Consider the following 20,568-nt stretch of genomic DNA (forward strand, 5'->3'; position numbering starts at 1 on the left):
CCCCAGTGCACTCCTCCCAGTATCACCGTCGCATCCCTCTCTCCCACCAGCATCCTCTCGGAGCCCCAGGAAGAGCAGTGGCAGCCAGGAGCTCCCGTCGCTCTGGTCGCTGCCCTGTCCCTGGAGAGCCGGGGCTGGGGTGCGCGGAGGTGCCCGTCGCCCTCTTGAATTCCTCTCAGAGCCCATCTGCAGCTCCGCAGCGATGGGAACAGGTATTCCCTCTGTGCAGGAGGGGCAAAGAGAAGGTCCCATTGAGTCGTCATAATTCCAGGAAAACATGACACAGTATCTGAGGGAGAAGGTGCGTTTTTATAAATTACCATTAACAGCATGTGTGCTATTTAAGTACTTAATCCCTTTCAATCCCTTCTTATTAACGATTAATTGTGCAACTAATCGCGCTATGATAGCGGCATTGCGAGTGCAGCTTGTCGCCGTGTGTACAACCAACCCCACCAGTATCCCACCAGATAAGAACTTGGAGCGGTGGCGGGAGGGGGGCACCTCCGCTCGGCTGATGCTCTGCCGTGGGAACGGAGGCCAAATCGCTCGTCTCTGTGGGCTTCACAATTATAATCCTTTCTTATCTCGAGCGTTTCCTACGGAACATGCAGTTTATCAGCTTGCGAGGCAGGAGAGGAGCAGGATTGAACACAACCAAGCGAGCTTTGAACAGCCCTGCGTGATGTAGTCCCTTTTCATCTCGCTTTCTGAGCTTTCAGTCTCCTTGACTCTCGTGGCCCGTTGCTGCAAAGCACATGGAAATAGGTCTGTGTTTTGATTTGGGGGGTGGAGGGGGCTATAATTTGAAATAACAGCTTCTGAAATATGCTTCTGATGTCTTCCAAAAGGGCAGTGGACTGCAGGCCACCGCGTGTGACATCCCGGCACCTATCTCTCCCTAACAGGGTCCACGCTGGGGAGACCAGCCCTGCGTTTTCCTGCAAGACATCGCTCTCCTTCGCTCTTTCGCTCTGTTTATCTCACGCTGGGCTCTGTTATCTCCCCCCGTTTTCCGGGGCTCGTGCGGAAACCCATCGAGCTTGTCAAGGACACCAGAGCTGCGGGCAGCTCCACCGGTACGCAGTGGGAGTTGCGATAGTTTTTAAAGTGCGGGGGGGAGGTGGGTTGGGAGTGAAGAGAGAAGTGGAAAAGTGAGCTTAAAAAAGAGGGGGGGGGGGGGGGAAAAGAGAAAAATTCTTTATTTTAAAACCTCACCAAATATACTTGCTTTGTCTGCCATGCCCATGACTGACATTGCAACTTTGAGGACAGCGAGCGGCGAGCTGGGGCTCAGGCTTGGCGAAACAGCTGTTATTTACAGTTTAACAAGGAACAAGGTTTATCTGAACAGCGTGCGCTTGCCCAGTTCCCAGATATGCATGAAATGTTGCCCTCCACAGGGAAGTGAGCAGAGGTTTGCAGGCACTGGGGCATGCTTAATCTGTTTATACATGTTTCATCTGGGATCTCTCTATTTGGTATCCAGACGTGTCCGTATTTGGTTGAACGTGAAAATGCCGTAGTCGTGGCGGTGCTTAGGGTAGGGATATGAGGGAGGTGGGTGTCTCCAGGCAGTGCAGAGGGACGAGGATGCTCTGCAAGCGTGTGCTGCGCTCTCGGGGACGGAGGTTTCCTGGAAGGCAGCATCTCACGGGGTTTGGGGTCCTGGAGAGTTTGCACCATCCCAGGGCCTGGGCTTGGCTCTTGGGCAGTCCTCCTGGTGGCATCCCTGTGTTTAAGGAAAATGGTGCTGCTGGTGCAAAACACCTGACGAAGAGCTTCCTGAGCAGAGCAGGTACAGCAGGGACGCAGCGGGACAGTCGGATCTGCAAGAACATCCCTGTCCCGGGCTGCCCAGGGGAGGCAGGTACACCAGAGGACCTCGGGATGAGGAGAAAAGGGGAGAGAGTGTCTCTGCATCTCAGAGCAGCCTCCCGTCTTTCTGCTCTCCCAGCGCTTTCTAAGGAAGCTGGTGGAGGAGGCAAGACGGTTACTGGGAAGGTTGTTGCCATATGGGCACGTGTCCAAGCTGGCTGGCAACCCCCGGGTCTCAGGAGCTGCCGTGCATCTGGGGGAGCCCCTCATTTAACGCCAATTGTGCTGGACGCATCCTGAGCGGAGCAGGACTACGTGAGGATCCGCTTCATTTGCGTTCACGACTCATTCCCTGAGACATTTGCTGCTGTGAAAATCTCTTTTGCTGTTTGCTTCTGCATTATTCCTTCCCTGCATGTGGCCCAGACAATGTCTGGTTTTCGCCGTGTTGCCCAACCCCTGGCTCTTTGCGAAGTGGAGAGGCTTCATGTGCAGAAATAAGGAGCGCAGTGTTACTGGCGGAGGTCTCGGTGGTGAGACCGGAGAAGGAATGGCGGGAACGCTTGGCTCCCTTCAGATGATGGAGGAAAAACTTGAACCTTGAAATGGGGAGAGGGGAGAGAGCACGGGGGCCAGGAGAGCCAGTGACACCCTTCTGTATGGGGGCAGCTGGAAGAGTTTGCAGCAGCCGGGCTCGAGTCGTGCATCGCCCCGAGGCAGGCAAAGCGCTGTCGGGGTTCACCTTCAAGGTGGTGCATGGGCCAGGGAGAACCATCCCTGGGGGCTGTTCGTGCTGATGCAAGGGTGTCTCAAAGCCTGGCATCCAGGCAGAAACACGGAGCTTTTGCCAAGTTCGCTGCCTCAAAACAGTGCTCTTATCACACTGGGATCCCTGGCAGCCACCTCTTGCTTCGGGAGGCTTTTTACATCTCCTGCCTTCCTCCAGCCTTGGCAGCGGCTTAGTAGAGCAGAAGTTCCCGATCACCAGCTGGAACAAGGGCTTGGGCAGCCCCTTCTCTCATCACGAGGATGAGGTGCGGGCTCTGGGAAGCCAAGCCAAGGCAGAAGGACCACGGGGATGCCCACTTGCACGTCTCACCCCCAGCTGGGGCTCTCAGCACCGCCGCGGTAACTGTGATAAGGAAGGGTCCTGATAAAAGATACTGCAGCACGACTCTTCCCATTACGGGGGAGACGGGGATGCCAAAAGTAATTACAGTTTGTGCTGCGCTTTGAAATCCTCCGATTCCTCAAGCGTGGGCTCATCGGGCTCCCTACCTGTGTGGCTGCGTTCCCCTGGCATCGGAGGGAGAAATACACACACGTGCGCAAAGCCCTCCGAGGATGGGTGCACAACTGGTTTAAGATTAAATACCAGATTAGTGCAATCCTTGGCAGAGAAGTAGACCTGCGGTGCTTGCTCACCGCCTTACCGCCACGTGACTCTTCCCGAGCTTTAAATAAAACAGATTTGAAACCCTGCTGCAAAGAGTTTTATGTGCCTGGTGCCGAACAGTGGTACCGGAGCACCGTCCTGGGGAGAAACCCAGTCCGTAGCTGGCACTGTGGGGACCAGTAGGTCAGGAACACCGTCCCCTTTCATTCAGTTCTTTTTCTGGTGCTGCAGAAAGATCTGTCTGAGGGCGGGGGGGATGGTTTATTAGCCGTGTCGGCTCCAAGGAGCTGCTGGATCTGAGCTGGGAGCTTGCTGGGGGAGGAAGGAGCGTTAATCCCGTACGAAGCTGTTTGTACAATCTCTCCAGCTCCTCCTCCCATCGCCAGGTATTTGCCGATGGTAGAGCGTAACTGGCAGGAGCCTCGGCCCGTTTCTAAGCGTGGTTTATCAGGGTAGAGCAAGGCAGGCTGAACTCCGTGCGGTTTAACTCTCCCAGAAAACGCATGGTGAAATGCCGAGCTCTTTATTGCTTTGAGTGCTTGTGGTGGTGCTGCTTCTTTATAAATGTTGTGCTTCTGTTTATATTAAAAGCGTTTTCTGTTTTTTTCCGGGAAATTAGGTCCTGTCAAGGTCCTTTGATGATACCAGGGTTCCCTCTGGCAAGACTTTCCGCAATGCTCTGGCTTTCATTTCGTCTCTTCACCTTTCCGTTGGGCGCTGCTTGTTGCCCCCCTCCTTTTCTTTGCACTACAGGTAGCTGCGTTTCACGAATCCCGCGGGACGGTCGGGTGTACAGGATGCAATGTCTTTAAATTTTTTTTTCTTTAAATACCCTCCCACGGAATGCTTTTAGAAAGGAGACCCGGGAGCGGGACTGTGTGATCCCTCTGCTTGGGCCAGGCAGGGGGATGGCAGCCGAGCTCTGCTCCCATCCCTGGGCATCGGCTCAAAGCCCTCTCCTGCGTCTGCCTTCCACGCTGCACTGAGGAAGTTAATTACCCCCAGCCCTCGTTTCGCACCGACACCATCCTTTCAGCCTTGTTCTCATGTGCTGGAAAGAGAGATCTGATCTTAGGTGGAAGATGAAATCATGGGTCACAGGAGGAAAATTCCAGTGTTTTCTGTTAAAGAGAGAAGGAGGCCACTTATCCTGGCTCCTCCTGACCACGGCAGGGAAAGAAAATCCTGGCTTTCCACGAGCTCTTGTCTGCACGGCAATCGCAGATAAGCTTGCAGCTCTGGGAGCTCTGCGTGGGCTGGGGAAGGAGCGAAAGCTCTAATTAAAAAAAAAGAAAAAAAAAAAAAAAGGAAAAGGAGGAAAGAAAATAGCAATTAAGAAGCCGGCAGACCCTATGTACCCCGTGCTGTGCGAGCGTGTGGATGACAGCGCTGCACAGCTTCATCCAGCGGGACGGAGCTGCGGGAGAGGCGCAGAGGGACTTGGTCTCTCCTGCACCAGGGATCTTCTCCTGTAACATGGATCCTCCTTCCCATCCATCAGTAAAGGAAGGGCAGGCACTGACAGCTTCAGCCACAGGTCTAAACACTCCTGGGAGAGAAAATAAGAGGCTTTGTGTTACTGAGAATGGCTTTCTTTGGCAGCTGGAAGCTGGCGCCCTCTTCGCCGTCTCTCCCAGCCACCTGGGAACGCCGGCTGCCAGCCGCGGGGATGGCGGGGCTCGGGTTGTGTTTCTGGAGTTTCTTTCATCCAGCAGGATCCGTGAACGCTTTCTTGGTTGCGCTTGTATATTCGGGAGCCTCTTGTCACTTTTGGGGTGTGACATGACGGGCAGGTAACAGGGAGGCGATGGGGGGAGAGGGGAGGCAGGACTCACAGCGAGGTCAGCAACGGAGCCAATCTGCCTCGGATGCAACTTGGATTGTGTTAGTTAATTGTCAGTCAGTAATTGTTTGAGTGTCATAAAAGGCAAGGACCGGGGCTGGCCTTTGCTCGTGATGTTCCTCTTCAATAATTGTGTTGATATTGCACAATTCTCACTGTGCAATGAGCTTGGTACACACATGGTGCGATGCGTGTTGTGAGGGACGTGCCCGCCGTGTAATAAAAGGATGAAAGGAGAAAGTGAGTCATGGGTAAGGGTAGAGAACGGCTAAATACCATGCAGCCGATCGGCAGCGCCTCCAGGAGCATACCTGAGCTGCAAAGTGCTGCTGCCCCGGCAATCCCAGCACGGCTCTTTGCTCCCAAGGGTGACGTTAGAGCTTGGGTCTGTTGGGTCACGGTTTGGCACCACCGTACGACGAGACGGGGCTGCCATCACGGTGGGTGCTGCCAGTGGGACACACATCTAGAACTCCACAGCGGCCGTAAATTAAGTCTCAATAACTTAAATAACTGCTGTAGAAAAATGGAGTATCAGAGGGAGCATCTCTGTCTCCGAGCCAGACGCGGTTGTGTTGGGCTCCAGGGGGTCAAGTCGTGCACTTTTGACGAGTCTCGTTCCCTGCTGCCCTCCCTTCCGGTGCAAACCAGCAGGGATGGATGGATTGGAGCAGATCCCGGGATCTGCTGATCCACAGCATCTGCGCCTCCGGACCCCTCACCCCCTGAAGAGGATGGACGTACCATAGAACCACTGACACGACCACCTCGGGGGCGGCTCCGCGTGGCCCCCAGACAGTGTGAGCACTGAGCACCCACCCCTGCCTGTGGTGGACAGACTGGCTGTGAGCGGTCGATTGTTGTTCCAGCCGAATACTGGACACTTTTCTCAGGTTAGCTTCGGCTGAGGAATAAGTGCCCAGTGTTTTGAGGCTGCTGGAATAATGACCGTCATTTTAATGCCTTCCTCGGAGCTGCCCTGATCTCACCAAGAGCCGGGAAGAGCCGAGCGAGAACTGCTGACTGCGCCGCACAGGGCTGCGGACACAGAGAAAGGCAAAATATACAAAGGCAGAACAAACCTCCTTTGTGTGCTCTTGTTACTGGGCTCATTGTCAGGACTGGGACAAGCGGGAGTGGAAATGCGCATCTAGCAAAACGGCTTTTCCTTCCCCCTCCCACCCGTGCATCGGGTACAGGTTATGAAGTCTCCGAAGGCTGGGCTTGCAGGAAGTTTTCCATGGCGTTCACCCTTTCCGGGCTATCTTTGTGTCTGTCTGAGTCCCAGAGATCTGTACGTGCTCCATGGGGCTCGTGCTTTGCCTGTGTCGTTGTCTCTTAACAACACCTTACCAAGGACTAATTGCAAGGCTGCAAACGAGGGATGGGACCCCTGTGGGCGCCGCACACCCCACGAACCCGGCTTCCGCCTGCACGGGGTGACGGCTGAGGCGAATGCAATCGGGACGGGAGGACGGATGCGTTGTCATTCTTGATTTATAGCTGGGGAAACCGAGGCATGGAAGCCGGTCTTGCGCATTTGCTACAGGATCATTTTTCCTCCCAAGCCTCCTCCAAACCGCAGACGTGAGAAGGGAGGACAGTGATCTCCTGGCTGCCGTAATCACACTCCCGGTGCACTGCATTTGTTGTAATCATGGAAGCCGGTAGTACAGGAGGGGAAAAATATTGCAATGCGAGGATGGACCGACTCCCTGGAGACCCAAAGTTCCCTTTTCAATCATGCCTCTGCCCTGGGATGAAGGGTTTTGCTGTTTGCTACAGGGCTCCTGTAGATTAATACGAATTGATTGCACTCCCTTCCCCGCAGGACCTTGACCTCCTGGCGAGGGCTTTGCTCCCTGCGTCGGAGGGAAATGTCAGGCCCCCTGAACAGCGGAGCCGAGCGGTGGGAGGGAAATGTGGAGGGAGGAGAGCTGGGCTCGCTCTTTCCCCCCTCACCACTCGCCTTTTGGGGAGAGTTATTGTGCAAACGGCTCTGTCTGATGGGCAGGGTCCGTGTCGGTCCTCGCTGCAGCTCAGAGCAGCCTCGGTCCATCTGAACCAAGCTCCCCAGGACTGGGCTTTGCAGCATCTGTCACGGGGAGGGAGCGGCTGGGACCTTGTTACCCCGGGGGGAATTTCATGCCGACAGCTGAGCAGCCGGGGAGACGTTCATTTGCTGGTCGGGGGATGAATTCCTCCCTTGCCCCTCCGACCTTGCTCCGGTAGGATTCCCAGCTGCTGCAGAAAATTCGGCATCGCCCCTGGTGTATGTTAGCGTCATCCCCAGCAAGCTGTAATTTCCCTCTGACTCCCCAGAACAGCCCCAAATCTCTCCCCTTCCCCCTCTGTCCATCTCCCGAGGACCCAGCTCTGGCCCTGCCGAGGAAATTCGGAGCGGAGGAGGAATTCGGGTTGTGCTGAGCTCCTGTTTGCACAAGGTTGTGCACCATGGAGGGGCCGAAATCTCTCCCATCGCCAGCGTCTTGGCAGCTTCTGCTGCTTTTCTCTGCCCCTCCTCGGTGCGGGGGCTCGGGAGGGAGAACATCCACTGGCCACCCCGGGGACCTGCTGCTGGCCAGCGGAGAGGGCAGCCCGGCACACGAGCGATGCCGGTGAGCTTTCGGGGGGGTCTGCCCTTTGTCTCTGGGATGCGAGGAGGGGCACGTATGCAACCGGTGCCTCCGCGGGTTGTTTGTTTAGCCCTGTAGGCACATGCAGCCTTGCAGGATGGCTGTGTTTGCAGAGCAAATAAGGCTCTACGAGCAGAATTCGCCATTTCTCTGATCCTTGCAGGAGCGAATCAGTGCTACCTAATAGCCAGAAGCATGAGCTGTAACGGCTGAATAGACTGTTCATTTTGCCTGTAAACACGAGCGTTAACCTCTGTGGATAAAAAAAAACACAAAAAAACACAAAAAAACCCCCCCACCTTAAAAAAAGCATACTATTCCCTCCAAGCCTTCCATCCTTTCAGCTGGGAAATGGGGGCAGGAGTCTGTTAAAACGGTAAGAAAAGAATGGAGCCACTTATCTTTTGTGAAGAGCAATAAAGTGGTTATTGCTTGAAGGCCTTGCTTCCAAGCCCCTGCAATATGCTGAAGGAGAAAGGGGACAGTTTCATACACTGATGGTGGCTTGTCTGTGCCTAAAATACCTGTCTCTTGAATTCCCCAGCAGAGAGCCAGCGGGTTTTGCTGTGCAGACGCAAGAGAGATTCACAGGGATAGTCACAGCTCGAATGCCGATGGGAATAGCTCGCTGTGGAATAGCGAGTGCGGTTATTGCTTGTGCAGCGAAGAACGCGGCTTTGAATGCGGTGTTTAAAGAATCGTTAACATCTTGTCTTGATCATGTGGCGAGCTTTCCCGACGGCGTTCAGCTTTGGGCGCTTTGAAGTGTTGTAGCCAAGTATTTACTCTCTGACTATACTACGGTAAATGCGGATCGTTCACGCTGCTGGCTTTAATCCCCGCTCCTTGGCCACATGCCAGCCTGAGGGCTTCCATTTTTGCCCGTTGATTTGCCTAAATTCCTTATTGCCCTTCCAGACGCCTTCTCCCTTTCGCGTCCTGCCCTGCAACGTCATGTGTCGGCACGCCGTTGGTCGGCCGGCTGCTCCCGTCGCAGGGCTGCCTGCAGCCCAGGGGTTGCTGTAATTCCCTTCGAGATCCTTCAGGCTGTAAAACAAGTGATGTCATTGCTTTGCTTAGCAAGTGCCGCTTTCTCTCACAAAGTCAATAAATGCCTCCACTTCCTTCAGTGCACTGAAGGCGGTGGGAAACAAGAGGCGGTCGCTAGCAATTCTTCCTTTGAAATCTATACTGTGGAGGAGAGGGCTGCTCCGTTTAGCTGGAAAATCCCACCTTTAGGGCATTTTAGGTCCAAACGGCCACTTGGGGCAGGGCGAATTCCTCTCTGGGAGGAGCAGAGGGCTGAGAACAAGAACAGTCCCATAAATTCCGGCTGACAAACACTTTAATGTGAGCTCCACCACCAGATGCCAAGTAGGTCCAGGTCTGGCTGGTACAAACAGCCACAATTGCCCAGAGCCATAAAGATAACGAGCAGGGGGCAGGCGTAAGCGTAGCAGCAGAGGTAGCTCGCCACGGCGGTGCTATTTTTGCCCCAACCCCACTTGCTCCACAGTGAAGGTTTGTATTTTTCAGCCGGTAGCTGCTGGTGCTCCAGTCGGTGGCAATGGAGAGGGGAAAAGACTCGGACTGCAATTTGTGGAGCACAGGTTTTTGTCGGTGTGAAGGTGTTTGCCTCCTCAACCACTCGAGCCATTTTGAGGAGAGAGAGTGGACAGGGAAGGAGACAGAACGACCCTTTCCCTTCATAGAATCACAGCATGGTTTGGGTTGAAAGGGACCTCAAAGATCATCTAGTTCCAACCCCCCTGCCCTGGGCAGGGACACCTCCCACCAGCCCAGGTTGCTCCAAGCCCCGGCCAACCTGGCCTTGAACCCCTCCAGGGATGGGGCAGCCACAGCTTCTCTGGGCAACCTGGGCCAGGGGCTCACCGCCCTCACAGCAAAGAATTTCTTCCTAATGTCTCATCTAAATCTCTTCCAGGTTGAAGCCATTACCCCTTGTACTATGGCTACATGCCCTTGTAAAAAGCCCCTCTCCAGCTTTCTTGCAGGCCCCATCTGCTCTTCATTCACCACTTCATCCGCTTCTTCATTCACCTGGAATGTCTTTTATATTCCCTGTATCTTTCCTGGTCCTGGAGCCGAGGACCCTTCTGGATTGGTGTGGTGGGGGATTGTCGGTGCAGGAGTTGGTGAGCACCTTCCCATGACCTTCTGGTCCCACGGTGTCGCTTGTTCTCCTGACCATCTCATGCCACTCCCTGCCAGGGTGAGACTTTGTCCCCACCGTGGCAGGGTGACTGCTGTCCTTTGGGCACGGCAGGCATGGGGGGGGAGCAGCTCTGCAGCAGCCCCCAGCCCTCCAGCCCAGTCCACCCAGTGCCAGGCAGCGTGCCCTTTCCAAAAGGGCAGGAGAGCGGATGGTGCTCAGAGCTGGGATCCATCCTCCTTGGTCCTGCGAGTGTGTTATCCGGGGTTTGATATCCAGGATTGAGCAGCCTGGTCTAGTGGGAGGTGTCCCTGCCCAGGGCAGGGGGTTGGAACAAGGTGATCTTTAAGGTCCCTTCCAACCCAAACCATTCCGTGATTTGGATACGGTTCTTTCAGCCACTCTTAGGGGTGCGCGTTGCTAAACCTCTCTTGAAATGCTCCAAGCTGTGATTTAAGCATCTTGAGGGCCTGGCGAGGGGCAATCTCATGCAACTCTCCCTCTCTTCTCTGCCCGTCTCTAGTGATGGCAGCCTGGTATCCCTGGTATCCTCAGTGGATTTGAAGTCAGGAGTCAAGTAATTGCAGCCCTTGCTGCTGCGAGGGTGTCCTCGCGCTGGCTGCGTTATGGACATGTACACGGGTCACTTGGGGTGCTACCAGCGTGCAGTTCATTAGTGCAACCTTCACCAGAGATGTGTGGAAACTTCCTTGTGCCAGAAAGAATAATTTCAAATTCTTCATTTGAAGGAATAATCGCCAGGGCTTATCTGAACGTTAATGTGGAAAGATTGTCTCTTGTTTGAGGCTCTGATGTATGTGCTGGGAGCATCACGGATTTCCCCCGGGCTCTTGTTTCCTGTTTGGGGCTAAAACCGTGCCCAGCACAGGAGCCTCTGTGGCTTTTGCTAGTGCCACCTTAGCAGTGTCAGCGTGCGCAGACGGAGCAAAACACTTCGGGTCAGTTTAGGTCCTCGGGTCCCTGCCACGCCAGCGGCATTTCCACACACCAGCACTGGACCTTAGCTTGCAAGGCAGGGAACCAGGTCGGAGCCATGGGCTGGGAAAATGGTCTCCAAAGCAAGTGTCAAGCTTTGCCTGCCCTTTGGAAGCAACAGCGCTGCTTGGAGACTTTATTCCATGAGGGCCATGAGGGAAGAACCAGCGTGGGGACTTTGTTAACGCATCATTCTCTAGTGCCAGCATCTTTGTTGTCAAAGCATGTTTCTGTAGCGCTGAGAAAACATTTAAATGTCTGAAGGCTGGAGAGGATGTGTCTAGCGTCCCCCTGCCTCGCTCTGCAACTCAAAGCAGCCTCCAGCCCCCCTTTCCCACCCCCAGCCAAATACCCCAGCCCTGACCCCGGGTACATGAGTGTTGCTGGCGAGCCTCCACCTTTCGGGTTTGGCAGCATTAAAGGTGGGAGATGAGTGGGGGTGGCGGAGGGGTGCGAGTCCCCAAGGCTTCAGGTGAATCCCGGGGATTTTCAGGGGATTGCACCCGCAGCTGGGTGCCGTGCCTCGCAGCAGAGCGTGGCAGACACAGAAGCGGAGTGTTTGTATTGCTGACGGATAATCTTTTAAGCTTTCAGATGCAGGCATGTCAACCCAAGTGTTGCCGTTGCCCGGGCGACGCGATGCATTAGCTCCCGGATGCTGTGTCTGATCGCATCAGGCTGGAATGGGATCACTGTTTGTTTGCGCTGCTCATCCCTGCAGGGGACGGGGGGAGTGGGAGAGGGCTGCCGAGCTGCGGGAGGGACACCCAGGAGCAGGGGGGACAACCTGCTCCAGGGCTGCGGGAGAGGCCGCGGGATGTGTGTGTCGGTGCAGGGAAGAACTGCTCTGTGTAGCTTTTGATGCCTGTTTGGTTCCAAAGGAAGATTTTCCCCTTAAGATCCCCCCTTGGGCTGGTGGAGGAGAGGAGCGTTGAAGGAGTTCGGTGCTGTTAATGGAAAATTCCCCATTTAGACAGGTTAGGGTGTTGAGACAACGTGGGGGAGCAGCGCTACGCTCATCGGATTGGGAAGGGCAGAGGGACAGACCCGAACCTCCTCGTGCCTGGGACTGGAAGGGGCAGAGCTGTGGCTGGGTGGGGGTGAGACACGGATGCCTGCGGGTCCAGGGACCGTTGGGTGTTTGCTCGGTCTGTGCTCAGCAGGAGGAATAACACCCGAGTGCAGCGGGAACGGTGATAAAGACCAAACCCTGCACGGACAACCCGGTGCCCTCCGCGCTGTGAGCTACAGACAGGCCTGGCAAGAGCCGAAGTAGGAAAGGAAAAGCCACGTGTGGCTCCCAGATGCCCAGGGCAAGCTCCCTCAGCTGCTCCTGTGGCTTCTGGGACCCAGCACACTTCACCATGTGCCCCTTGAGGGTTTTCTTTGTTTAAGGGTTTTATTGCTTTAATCAGATCCCTGGCTAAGGCGATTCTAATGCCCGTACAGGATGAGTCATTCAAGAGCTGGTGAGCACGCTGGGAGCTCGGAGCATCTCCCCTTCTGTGGCTCTCGGGGATCCCCCCGGCCGGTACGGGCTCCACTCAGCATTTTGCTGCTGGCTTGGGAAGACTTTCTTGCAAGGGCAAAGCGGAGACCAAACTGCCGGGCGAGAGGTGCCTCCTTGTACAGGGAGGAGCATGGTATTGAATCTTTTCCATCACTGTTTGCTCTTTCCTGCTTTCCTTCTGTTTCTACCCTGCTTTTGCCTGGAGTTTCCAAGGATGCTGTAAGGCGCAGCCTGTGTTGGTACTCGTGGTTCAGTGCCCGGCAGCTCTGCCCTGGGCTCAGCTCCGATAATGAGCTCAGAAAAAGCCCCCTGCTTTTAAGTCAGCTCTTAAATTCACGAGGAACCCGGTGACTATGTGGCTCCTCTATTGTGCCGACAGAGCAGCGATGCCTTGGAGATGAGGATGTCCCCGGGGACCCCTGCAGATCCCCAGCAGGGGAAATTCGGGTTGGGGTGCTGCCAGCCCCAAAGAGCAGGAGCTGTGGGGCTGGGGGGGCCGTCCTGTGCATCGTCCAGCCCTCTCATCCTCCTCTCTCCCCTTCCCCGCAGGGCTCTGCCGTCCCTCGCAGCACGAGGTAAAATGAACAAGATGAAAAACTTCAAGCGGAGATTTTCACTCTCGGTTCCGCGGACGGAGACCATCGAGGAGTCCCTGACGGAGTTCACGGAGCAGTTCAACCAGCTCAACAACCGGAGGAATGAAGGTAGGGAACCCCCCCAGGCCCCTGCTGGGGCTGGTTGGGAGCATCCAGGGCCAGCGCTGCCAGCGAACATCTCCTCTCCAGCCCCCCCGGCCTTTCTCGGGGTGTGTTGACGTGTGGAAAGTTACTGCCCCTTTGTCTGTGTTGCTTTCCCCGTCTATCCAGCAGGATTAATAACACCTTGTCATTAAGTCTGGTCTGAAGAGAGATTTACGCTTGCGTAAGGAAAGCCTTATAGGAGGGACAGGTATTTGCAGAAAACGGAGAGGAATGACACATCCGTGGTTAAGGAGGGAAGCGTGGGATCTCCTCCCACCTGCCCAAAAGGGACAGTGGTGTTTGAGCCCTCCCCGGGGCTACAGCCTGGCACTTCCACCCAGCCAAAGGGGCTGTTGTCTCCATTCAGGGGCTCGATGAACCATCCTTGGCTCCTGGTCCCAGGGAGGTTGAGGGTTAAGACCTGGGTGAGCCAAACGGGGCTCATCCCTTCTGCAAACAGAGCAGCGCCCGGCTGCAGGCTGGGGCAGGCTCCTGTCTCCTGGGCACGGCGAGGGGGAGGCGATGCTGGAGGCACAGACCAGGAGCAGATCACACCAAGGTGGCCCTGCGTGGGCAAGCGGGCAGAGCCGCTGACAGGCAGGCCCTTGGGAACCTGAGAAAGCGAGACTTGATTCATCCAGGGGTAAACTTGCTGCTGAGCCGCCCCGGGCGATCGCATCGTGCGTTTGCTGCTGCCTCCTACCAAAGCAGCTCGCTTTGCCACGGGCCAGCCCGTTCACGTGTCGGTGCCCTCGGCTCCGCTCAGGTCACGTTCAAGCTCTTTTTCCCCTCACCCTGCAGACACAATTGCTAGAAACTTTTGCTGGAAGCAGGGGCTGAGGCCGTGATGTAATTGCCTGGCGCTCGCGTCTGCCCCAGCAGGGAGGGATGGTCCCTCTGCCAGCTAACCTGCTTGAAAGAAGAGATGCAGTAACCTAATTTAGAGCTGGCTTTTCCTCACTCCTGCAGCTTCTGACACTCTTCTTTATCCCTCCGGACACCCAGGCTGCCCTAAAGAGCATCCCTTCGCAGCCTCCATCCCCGCTCCCCGCCACCACACACCTCCCCTCACACCCTAGCAAGCAGCGAGGGCTATAATTAGACTTGAGCCCTTAATTAGATGTGCAGAAGCTGTGGGGATAAAATGGTGCAAGGCCAGGAAAGTCCTGGGCGCTGACAGCTGCTGCTGCTGCTGTTGCTTTCCTTGGGGGACCTGTGCTCCGGGCTGGCTGAGCCTGGGCTCGTTATCTGCACCGTGCAAACCAAGGCTTTGTCGGGGAGGCGATTTCCCCGTTCTTCTGCTTTAATGAAGTTTCGGTCACGGTTCTTCCTTTGCCCTTGAATGGCAAACCATGCAAGCAGCATCTGCCTGTCCCCCCCGGCTTTTGGTCTCACTCCGGAGGTAGCCAAGAATAAGAGCAAAGTCAGAGCAGTCCTGGGGCCAGGACCGAGGGTTTTCCCAGCCCTGTGGGTAGAGGCTGGACCAGTACTAGACCGTGACATGGTGTGATGGGAGATCCTCCTGCCTGGACCCGGCAATGCGTCAGGGGCTCGGGGTCTGCCAGCATCACCCGGGGGGTGCCCCGGTGCCGGGGTGCCGCACCAGTCGGTACCTCCCTCCCTGCCTGGATGCGGCACGTCCTGGGTCCCTGCTGCAGCTCTCCCTCCCTGGTGTCCCCTGCTCCCCGGTGCAGGGCTCCCGGTTTGCACCCGAGCCCTCTCCCACACAGGGCAGGCAAAACGCGCCGTCCCCACCACCCCGAGCCCGCTCCCTCCTGCCCGAGATCTCGTGATTAAGTTTCCCGTGGGGATTGTAAACAGCCCCGAGAAGTCACCTCCACCGTGCCCTTAATCTCCGTCTCCTGCAGGCTGCGGCTGTTGTTTATGAAGAGCCCTGGCAGCCACATTTGTCCAAGGCATCTCTTTGGCCGTTTAATGAACACCTCCTGGCTGGGAGCTCTTCGCCCACAGCCCTGTGCCAGGAGGACTTGGCGGGGGCTCAGCAGAGGGAAGCTGGAGGCACCAGTGCCGGGGGGCAGAGCTGGGGGGGGACATGAGCCCCAGCACCCCGGGGTGAGGAGGCATTTGGGCACGGTGTGGGAGTGGGATGCTTCAGATGTGTAAGGGGACAGGATCGTTTTGGTGGCGCTGGAGGGGATGAGAAGGGGTTTATGTGCAAGTGGCTCTTCTGGAGGGTTTGGTGGTGATGTTTGGACCTCGTGGGGGCTGCCTGGTGTGGAGAGGGCTCTGACTTGAGTCCTCTCTGAGGTGTTATCTCCTCCATTTTATAGATGGAGAAATCAGGGTGCAGAGGGGCAAAATGACTTTGCTACCATTATGCAGAAAGCTGGTGGCAGAGCTGAGACTAGAGCCATGGCAGTCCCTCTTGTGCTGCTTCTCTCCCCTGCGAAACAGGGAAGGTCTTTGCTTCAGGTTTCACCTTCCTTGCTCAGGATCTCTGAACGTGCCCCTGGGGCTGTCTCTGCCATCCATGGGGCAGGCAGGATCTCTGAACGTGCCCCTGGGGCTGTCTCTGCCATCCGTGGGGCAGGCAGGATCTCTGAACGTGCCCCTGGGGCTGTCTCTGCCATCCATGGGGCAGGCAGGATCTCTGAACGTGCCCCTGGGGCTGTCTCTGCCATCCGTGGGGCAGGCAGGATCTCCTGGTGAGCGGATGACACATGACGGTTCAGGCGCTGGGATCTCTCGCTCCAGAAAAGCGTGCTAATCACAGCAGAGATCAGCACATCGTTTTTTCTTTCATCACCTCACACAGCTCCTCAGGGAATCGCTTGCAGTTTTTCTTTTCCCTCCAGCATCCGAAATCACAGGTTACCAGCATTCACAGGTCATGGCAGTCTGCAAACCCTACACTTGGGTGGCTGTGAGTGCCTCCACCTCCCCTTGGGGAGGAGGGTGATGCAGAGGCCAGAAGACCTGCTCATGAGATGTCCCAAAAGCAGAAGCAGAGCTGCTCTGACCCTGGCAACAGGACAGAGTAGGTGGAAACCTGCCTGGTGTGTTGGTGGTGCGGCGGGAAATCCCCGGCTCTGCCCTCTCCATCCCGGACCTCTCCCGACCTCACCCACAGAGGCTGATAAAACCAGGCCTGAGAGAAGCAGAGCTGGCAAATGGAAAAGCAAACAGCTTTCCAGCCTGGGCACATCCCGTCGTCCTGGGCAATGTCACCTTGATGGAGTCTGACGATGCAGAGAGGCAAAGGGGTGCCTGTGGTCGGAGCCTGACTTGGTCACAGCCTACCCTGGGGGGTCCCATGTCCCACCACCCTGCCCTGCATCCCCCCCCCAGGCTGCACAGCCTTTCCTCGGCCACGGCGGCTGCTCAGCAGCAGAGGTGGAGGGAAGCCCCTGAGTTAAGGAGAGCCCAGGCTGGGCTCTGTGCGGTATCTCATGTCCTTAACCACAGACAGCACCATCTCTGCATCCTCGGAGATGGGGAACCTTCTCCATGGCTTCTCCAGCCTCACATTAAGGGGCTCTTTCCTTTCTTCCTGGGCTTCCCCAGTCACACATTCCTCTCCATACTCCAGATTTGCCGAGGTATGAAGTCTTGGTGTCTCCCATTTGCTTTGGTAAGAGCCGGTGGCATTCAGCTCGTAGCCGTGACGAGGCTTTACCCCGAAGCAGCTCCTGCCTGGCCTGTCCTCTCAGGCCAAATAAGGTCTCAGTGGTCGGGCTGCGAAGGCTGCCTAATTCCCGGTTTGCGACGACATAAACCAGGGCCAGATCTGGCCTTCGGAGCTCAAGGCCACGAAGAAGTGATGATGAGGGGGAGGAAGGAGGATGAATAATCCCAGATCGGAGTGCAGCCCTGCCTCCTGAGTGTAACAGAGCTCTGAGAGGAGAGTTCGCACTTAGCAAAGTAATTAAAAGTTATAAGTCAGGCAAGCAGTGAAGGGTTCTGGCCCCTTTCCTTGGGAGATCAAAGCTTGTTTTGGCAGAGACAGTGTTTAAATATATTTATAAAAAAAAGGCGGGAGGCTCGTCAAAGGCAGCCGCCGTGTCTGCGGTCTCACTTTAATTTGCTTTGATATCCCATGCAGCCTCATTATTTGCAGTGTCAGGGCTCACCGTAATCCACATGAAATGCCGAGCAGAATCAAACAGGCCCTCACACTTGCACGCCCACAGCTTGGCGTCTCCTCCCGCGAGCACCCAGCGAGGTCCTGCGAGCCCCGGGGCAACCCCAGGCCTGGGAGGGCATCTCGCGGGACCGGGTACCCCCGGGTGCTGCGGCGGGATGGATGGGCTGGCACAGCCCGCCTGTCCTCTCTGGCCCCAGGGCAGCCAAAACACTTTTCCCCTCATCTCTGCAAATCTTCTGCGTATTTTTACGGGCTTTTCCCCATCCTGTGTTTGTTCACATCTTTCGCGTATCCCATTCCCCTTTGCACGCGCCACAGTGCCCAGGTTTCGTCTTCCTCTGGCTTTACACCTGATGCTCTTGTAGATGAGGAGAGACTGACCCTGACCTACCCGGTGGGCTGCTGGTTCAGACAGACGGGGCTGCTGGTTCGCAGCTTTTGGGGACAGGCTGCATCTTTTACCAAGCTTTTGGGCTTGTTTACCTATGGGAACCAGCACAAATTCACCCAGACTGTCATTTAAAGTGGGTTAGTTGAACTCCGTTCAGTCAGATTTTAAGTGGCTTTTCGTTTTCGGTTTGGTGTGGGTTTTTTTTTCAGATAAGTTGCTTAGGATGTGAGCAAGTTAAAAAGGATTTGATTCAGTTTAATTGATCCACGTTAATTTTATACATGCAGTAAATGCAGGGTAAGTTGTCCTAACCGTTCCTGCGCAGACAGATGGCCAGAAAGGGACAGGGACCAGAGTCCCGCAGTGGTCCTGGGAGGAGGGGTGACTCTGTGCTTTGTTCTTGCCTGTCTGCCCAAAATCTCCTGGCACCGTTTCAGATGCTCCCGAGCCCAGTGACACGGGCTGAACCCGTCCCTTAGGTGCAGGCTGTCTACCGAGGACACCCTGTGTCCCTTATCTCGCCGGTCCCCTGGTCCTCTGGTGACCATGGCACGAAATCGCATCTTTTCCCAGGTCACTTGCCTGCCACCTCTCATCCGTCAGATGAGCGAACTGCAGCCAGGTCCCAGCCCTGCTCAGCGCCCCGTGAAAGCCGTGCCCTCCCTCGCCAGTCTTCAGCAATGAGATCATCGCTGGCTGCCTGAGCACGTCGGGATCAGCGCGCTGAGATCTGCGTTAGGCATTGCAGGGGATCGTCTCTGTGCAGCCCAGGGCTTGGCAAGGGGCAGGGCTCAGGTGGCTCAGTTCGGGGCATCACAGGTCCTCCCTGGGGAGTTTCCCTCCTGCAGAGTCCCACCTTGCTCTGGGGAGATAAAACTGCCTGGATGCATGGAGGACACCGGTGCGTTATGGCTGGGTCCTTGGGCCATGGAGGCCTTGGTGACTTGGAGGGTGGCTACAAGGTTTAGATGAGAAGGGAGAGAGCTGTGTGGCCACCGGGAAGGGGACAAAACAGTCGTCCCTGCTTGGCCCCACACTTTTCAAAGGGAGATGAATCCCTTCCTTGGGGGGTGGTGCTCCTCCATCCCAGTTAGCGCTGCCTCCTTCTAAAGGGAGTGTAGCAATAGGACGAAGAGTAATGGTTTTAAACTGAAAGGGGGGAGATTTAGATGAGATATTAAGGAGAAATTGTTTGCTGTGAGGGTGGTGAGCCCCTGGCCCAGGTTGCCCAGAGAAGCTGTGGCTGCCCCATCCCTGGAGGGGTGCAAGGCCAGGTTGGACGGGGCTTGGAGCAACCTGGGCTGGTGGGAGGTGTCCCTGCCCAGGGCAGGGGGTTGGAATTAGATGATCTTTGAGGTCCCTTCCAACCCCAACCATTCTGTAATTCTATGAAAAACGCCTTGGGAAAAGCATCCGTGTGAATCAGGGGAATCCACTTTGCTGGGGTCCAGGTGACCTGCCTTGAACTCGTGTTTTGCTGTACCGCTGTCTGGGTCGCTGTGTGCCAGAATATTCCTACCAACCAGGTGTTAATTATGGAGTGAGGAGGTTTAAGTGCAAGCCTCAAAGTGGAGACCGGAGGGAACTCAATGGCTTATTTTGTTCTGATTTCTTGCTTCTTTCAGGGTTTCTTGGGCTCGGTGTGGCTTCACACCTGGAGTCCCAAGAGAAGAGTTATTTTTCTGAGCTGCTTGGGTTTTCAAGGGAGCTTTTGTGCTTCTCGGGACTGTGTGTCTGGCTAAGCGCAGCAGGACGGGACAGCCTGGAGTGTTTTGTTTTGCAGTGAGTGACTCTGCAGCCATTAATCCCAAACACCTTCTGAGAAATGGTCACATCCTCAGAGGAAAGTGCCCTGATGTCTGTTAGTTTTGGTGGTTCCTGCGGCAGATTCGGTACGTGTGCTCGTGAGCTCCCCAGAGGCAGGGCTGTCTTTCTGCTTTGCTTTTGGACAGACCCAGCACAGAGGGATCCAGAGCCACGGTCAGGTGCCCAGGTGTGACCCTAAAGTGCAGATCGTGTTTTGTCTAATGTGAGGTCAGTGAAGATAAAGGGGGGGAAGTTAAGGTGAATACTCACCCGTGCAAAACCCCGTGGTGCTGCTGCAGAGGGGTGAGCTGCTGGGCAACACTGGACTGGGACGAGGGAGATCTGGGTGGCCTTGCGTGTGAAGCGGTTCCCCTCTCTGCGTCCCCCTCCCCGTCTGTCAAAAGAGACCTTCATTGCAGGGGGCTGCATGAGGGCGCTTTGGGGGTGCTGCTGAGCAGGGCTGTGTGGGTGACAATGCACCAGGAGCCTGGAGCAAAAAGCAGGTATTCCTTCTGCCTCCTGGATGCAGAGGTGGAAAAGGACTTTCCTGTGGCCCCAAAGCACCCCTGGACCTCCCTGCCCTGCTCTCACTCTCTTTTCTCCAAAGCAAGTGCCTTGGGGCTCGGCGCTTTTGCTGCCTCTCCAACAGCTCACTCTCCTGTCTCTTTGTCCTCAGACCTGGCTCAAGGACACCTGCAGCTGGGACACCTGGGCAGGGACTTCCGAGCAGACACCAGCCCCATCTCCCCCTCCGAGGTGGAAGGCCAGTCCCCCACGGCCGTGCGCTACCGCAACAACAACCAGCGCCGCTTCTCCATGGAGGCAAGTACTGCTGCAGGCTGGAGCGGGCAGAAGGGACGTGGCAAGTCTGGTTGTCACCCGTCCGCTGGCTGGAAGGGCCGATGTTTGATTCAGGGGGCTGAGACACGAGCGCTGGTGTCCTCTTGGGTGCACTCAACACGACTCCCGCGGTCCCTGACAAAGCCCGGTGCACATCCCTGTGCGCACACACCTCCCCTTTTCCTTGACCAAGTGTCCCACAGATGCTGCACCCGTTGCTTCGGCTTTAATATCGACTCTGGTTAGAGAGCACTTCCCCTTGAACGTCTCCGTATAGTCCTCCTGTCATCAAATGCGTTCATCACCCGCTCTTC

The 20,568-nt window shown here is 56.0% G+C and overlaps 1 protein-coding gene across 2 annotated transcripts in view; it reads left to right on the top strand.

Moving 5' to 3' along the window:
• The window catches only part of CDK18 (cyclin dependent kinase 18), a 37,249-nt gene that overhangs the window by 8,630 nt on the left and 8,051 nt on the right, over positions 1–20,568 (top strand). Inside the window, exons 2-4 of one of the 2 annotated variants that reach the window (XM_074564376.1) lie at positions 909–1,079; positions 12,922–13,076; positions 20,091–20,236. In XM_074564376.1, coding sequence (XP_074420477.1) covers positions 12,953–13,076; positions 20,091–20,236 — 270 coding nt within the window. In that variant the 5' untranslated portion in view covers positions 909–1,079; positions 12,922–12,952. The remainder of the gene's footprint in view (positions 1–908; positions 1,080–12,921; positions 13,077–20,090; positions 20,237–20,568) is intronic. The other variant, XM_074564377.1, reaches the window with a different exon arrangement.

The sequence above is a fragment of the Larus michahellis genome, chromosome 21 (genome assembly GCF_964199755.1).
Source record: "Larus michahellis chromosome 21, bLarMic1.1, whole genome shotgun sequence".
Taxonomy (NCBI): Eukaryota; Metazoa; Chordata; class Aves; order Charadriiformes; family Laridae; genus Larus; species Larus michahellis.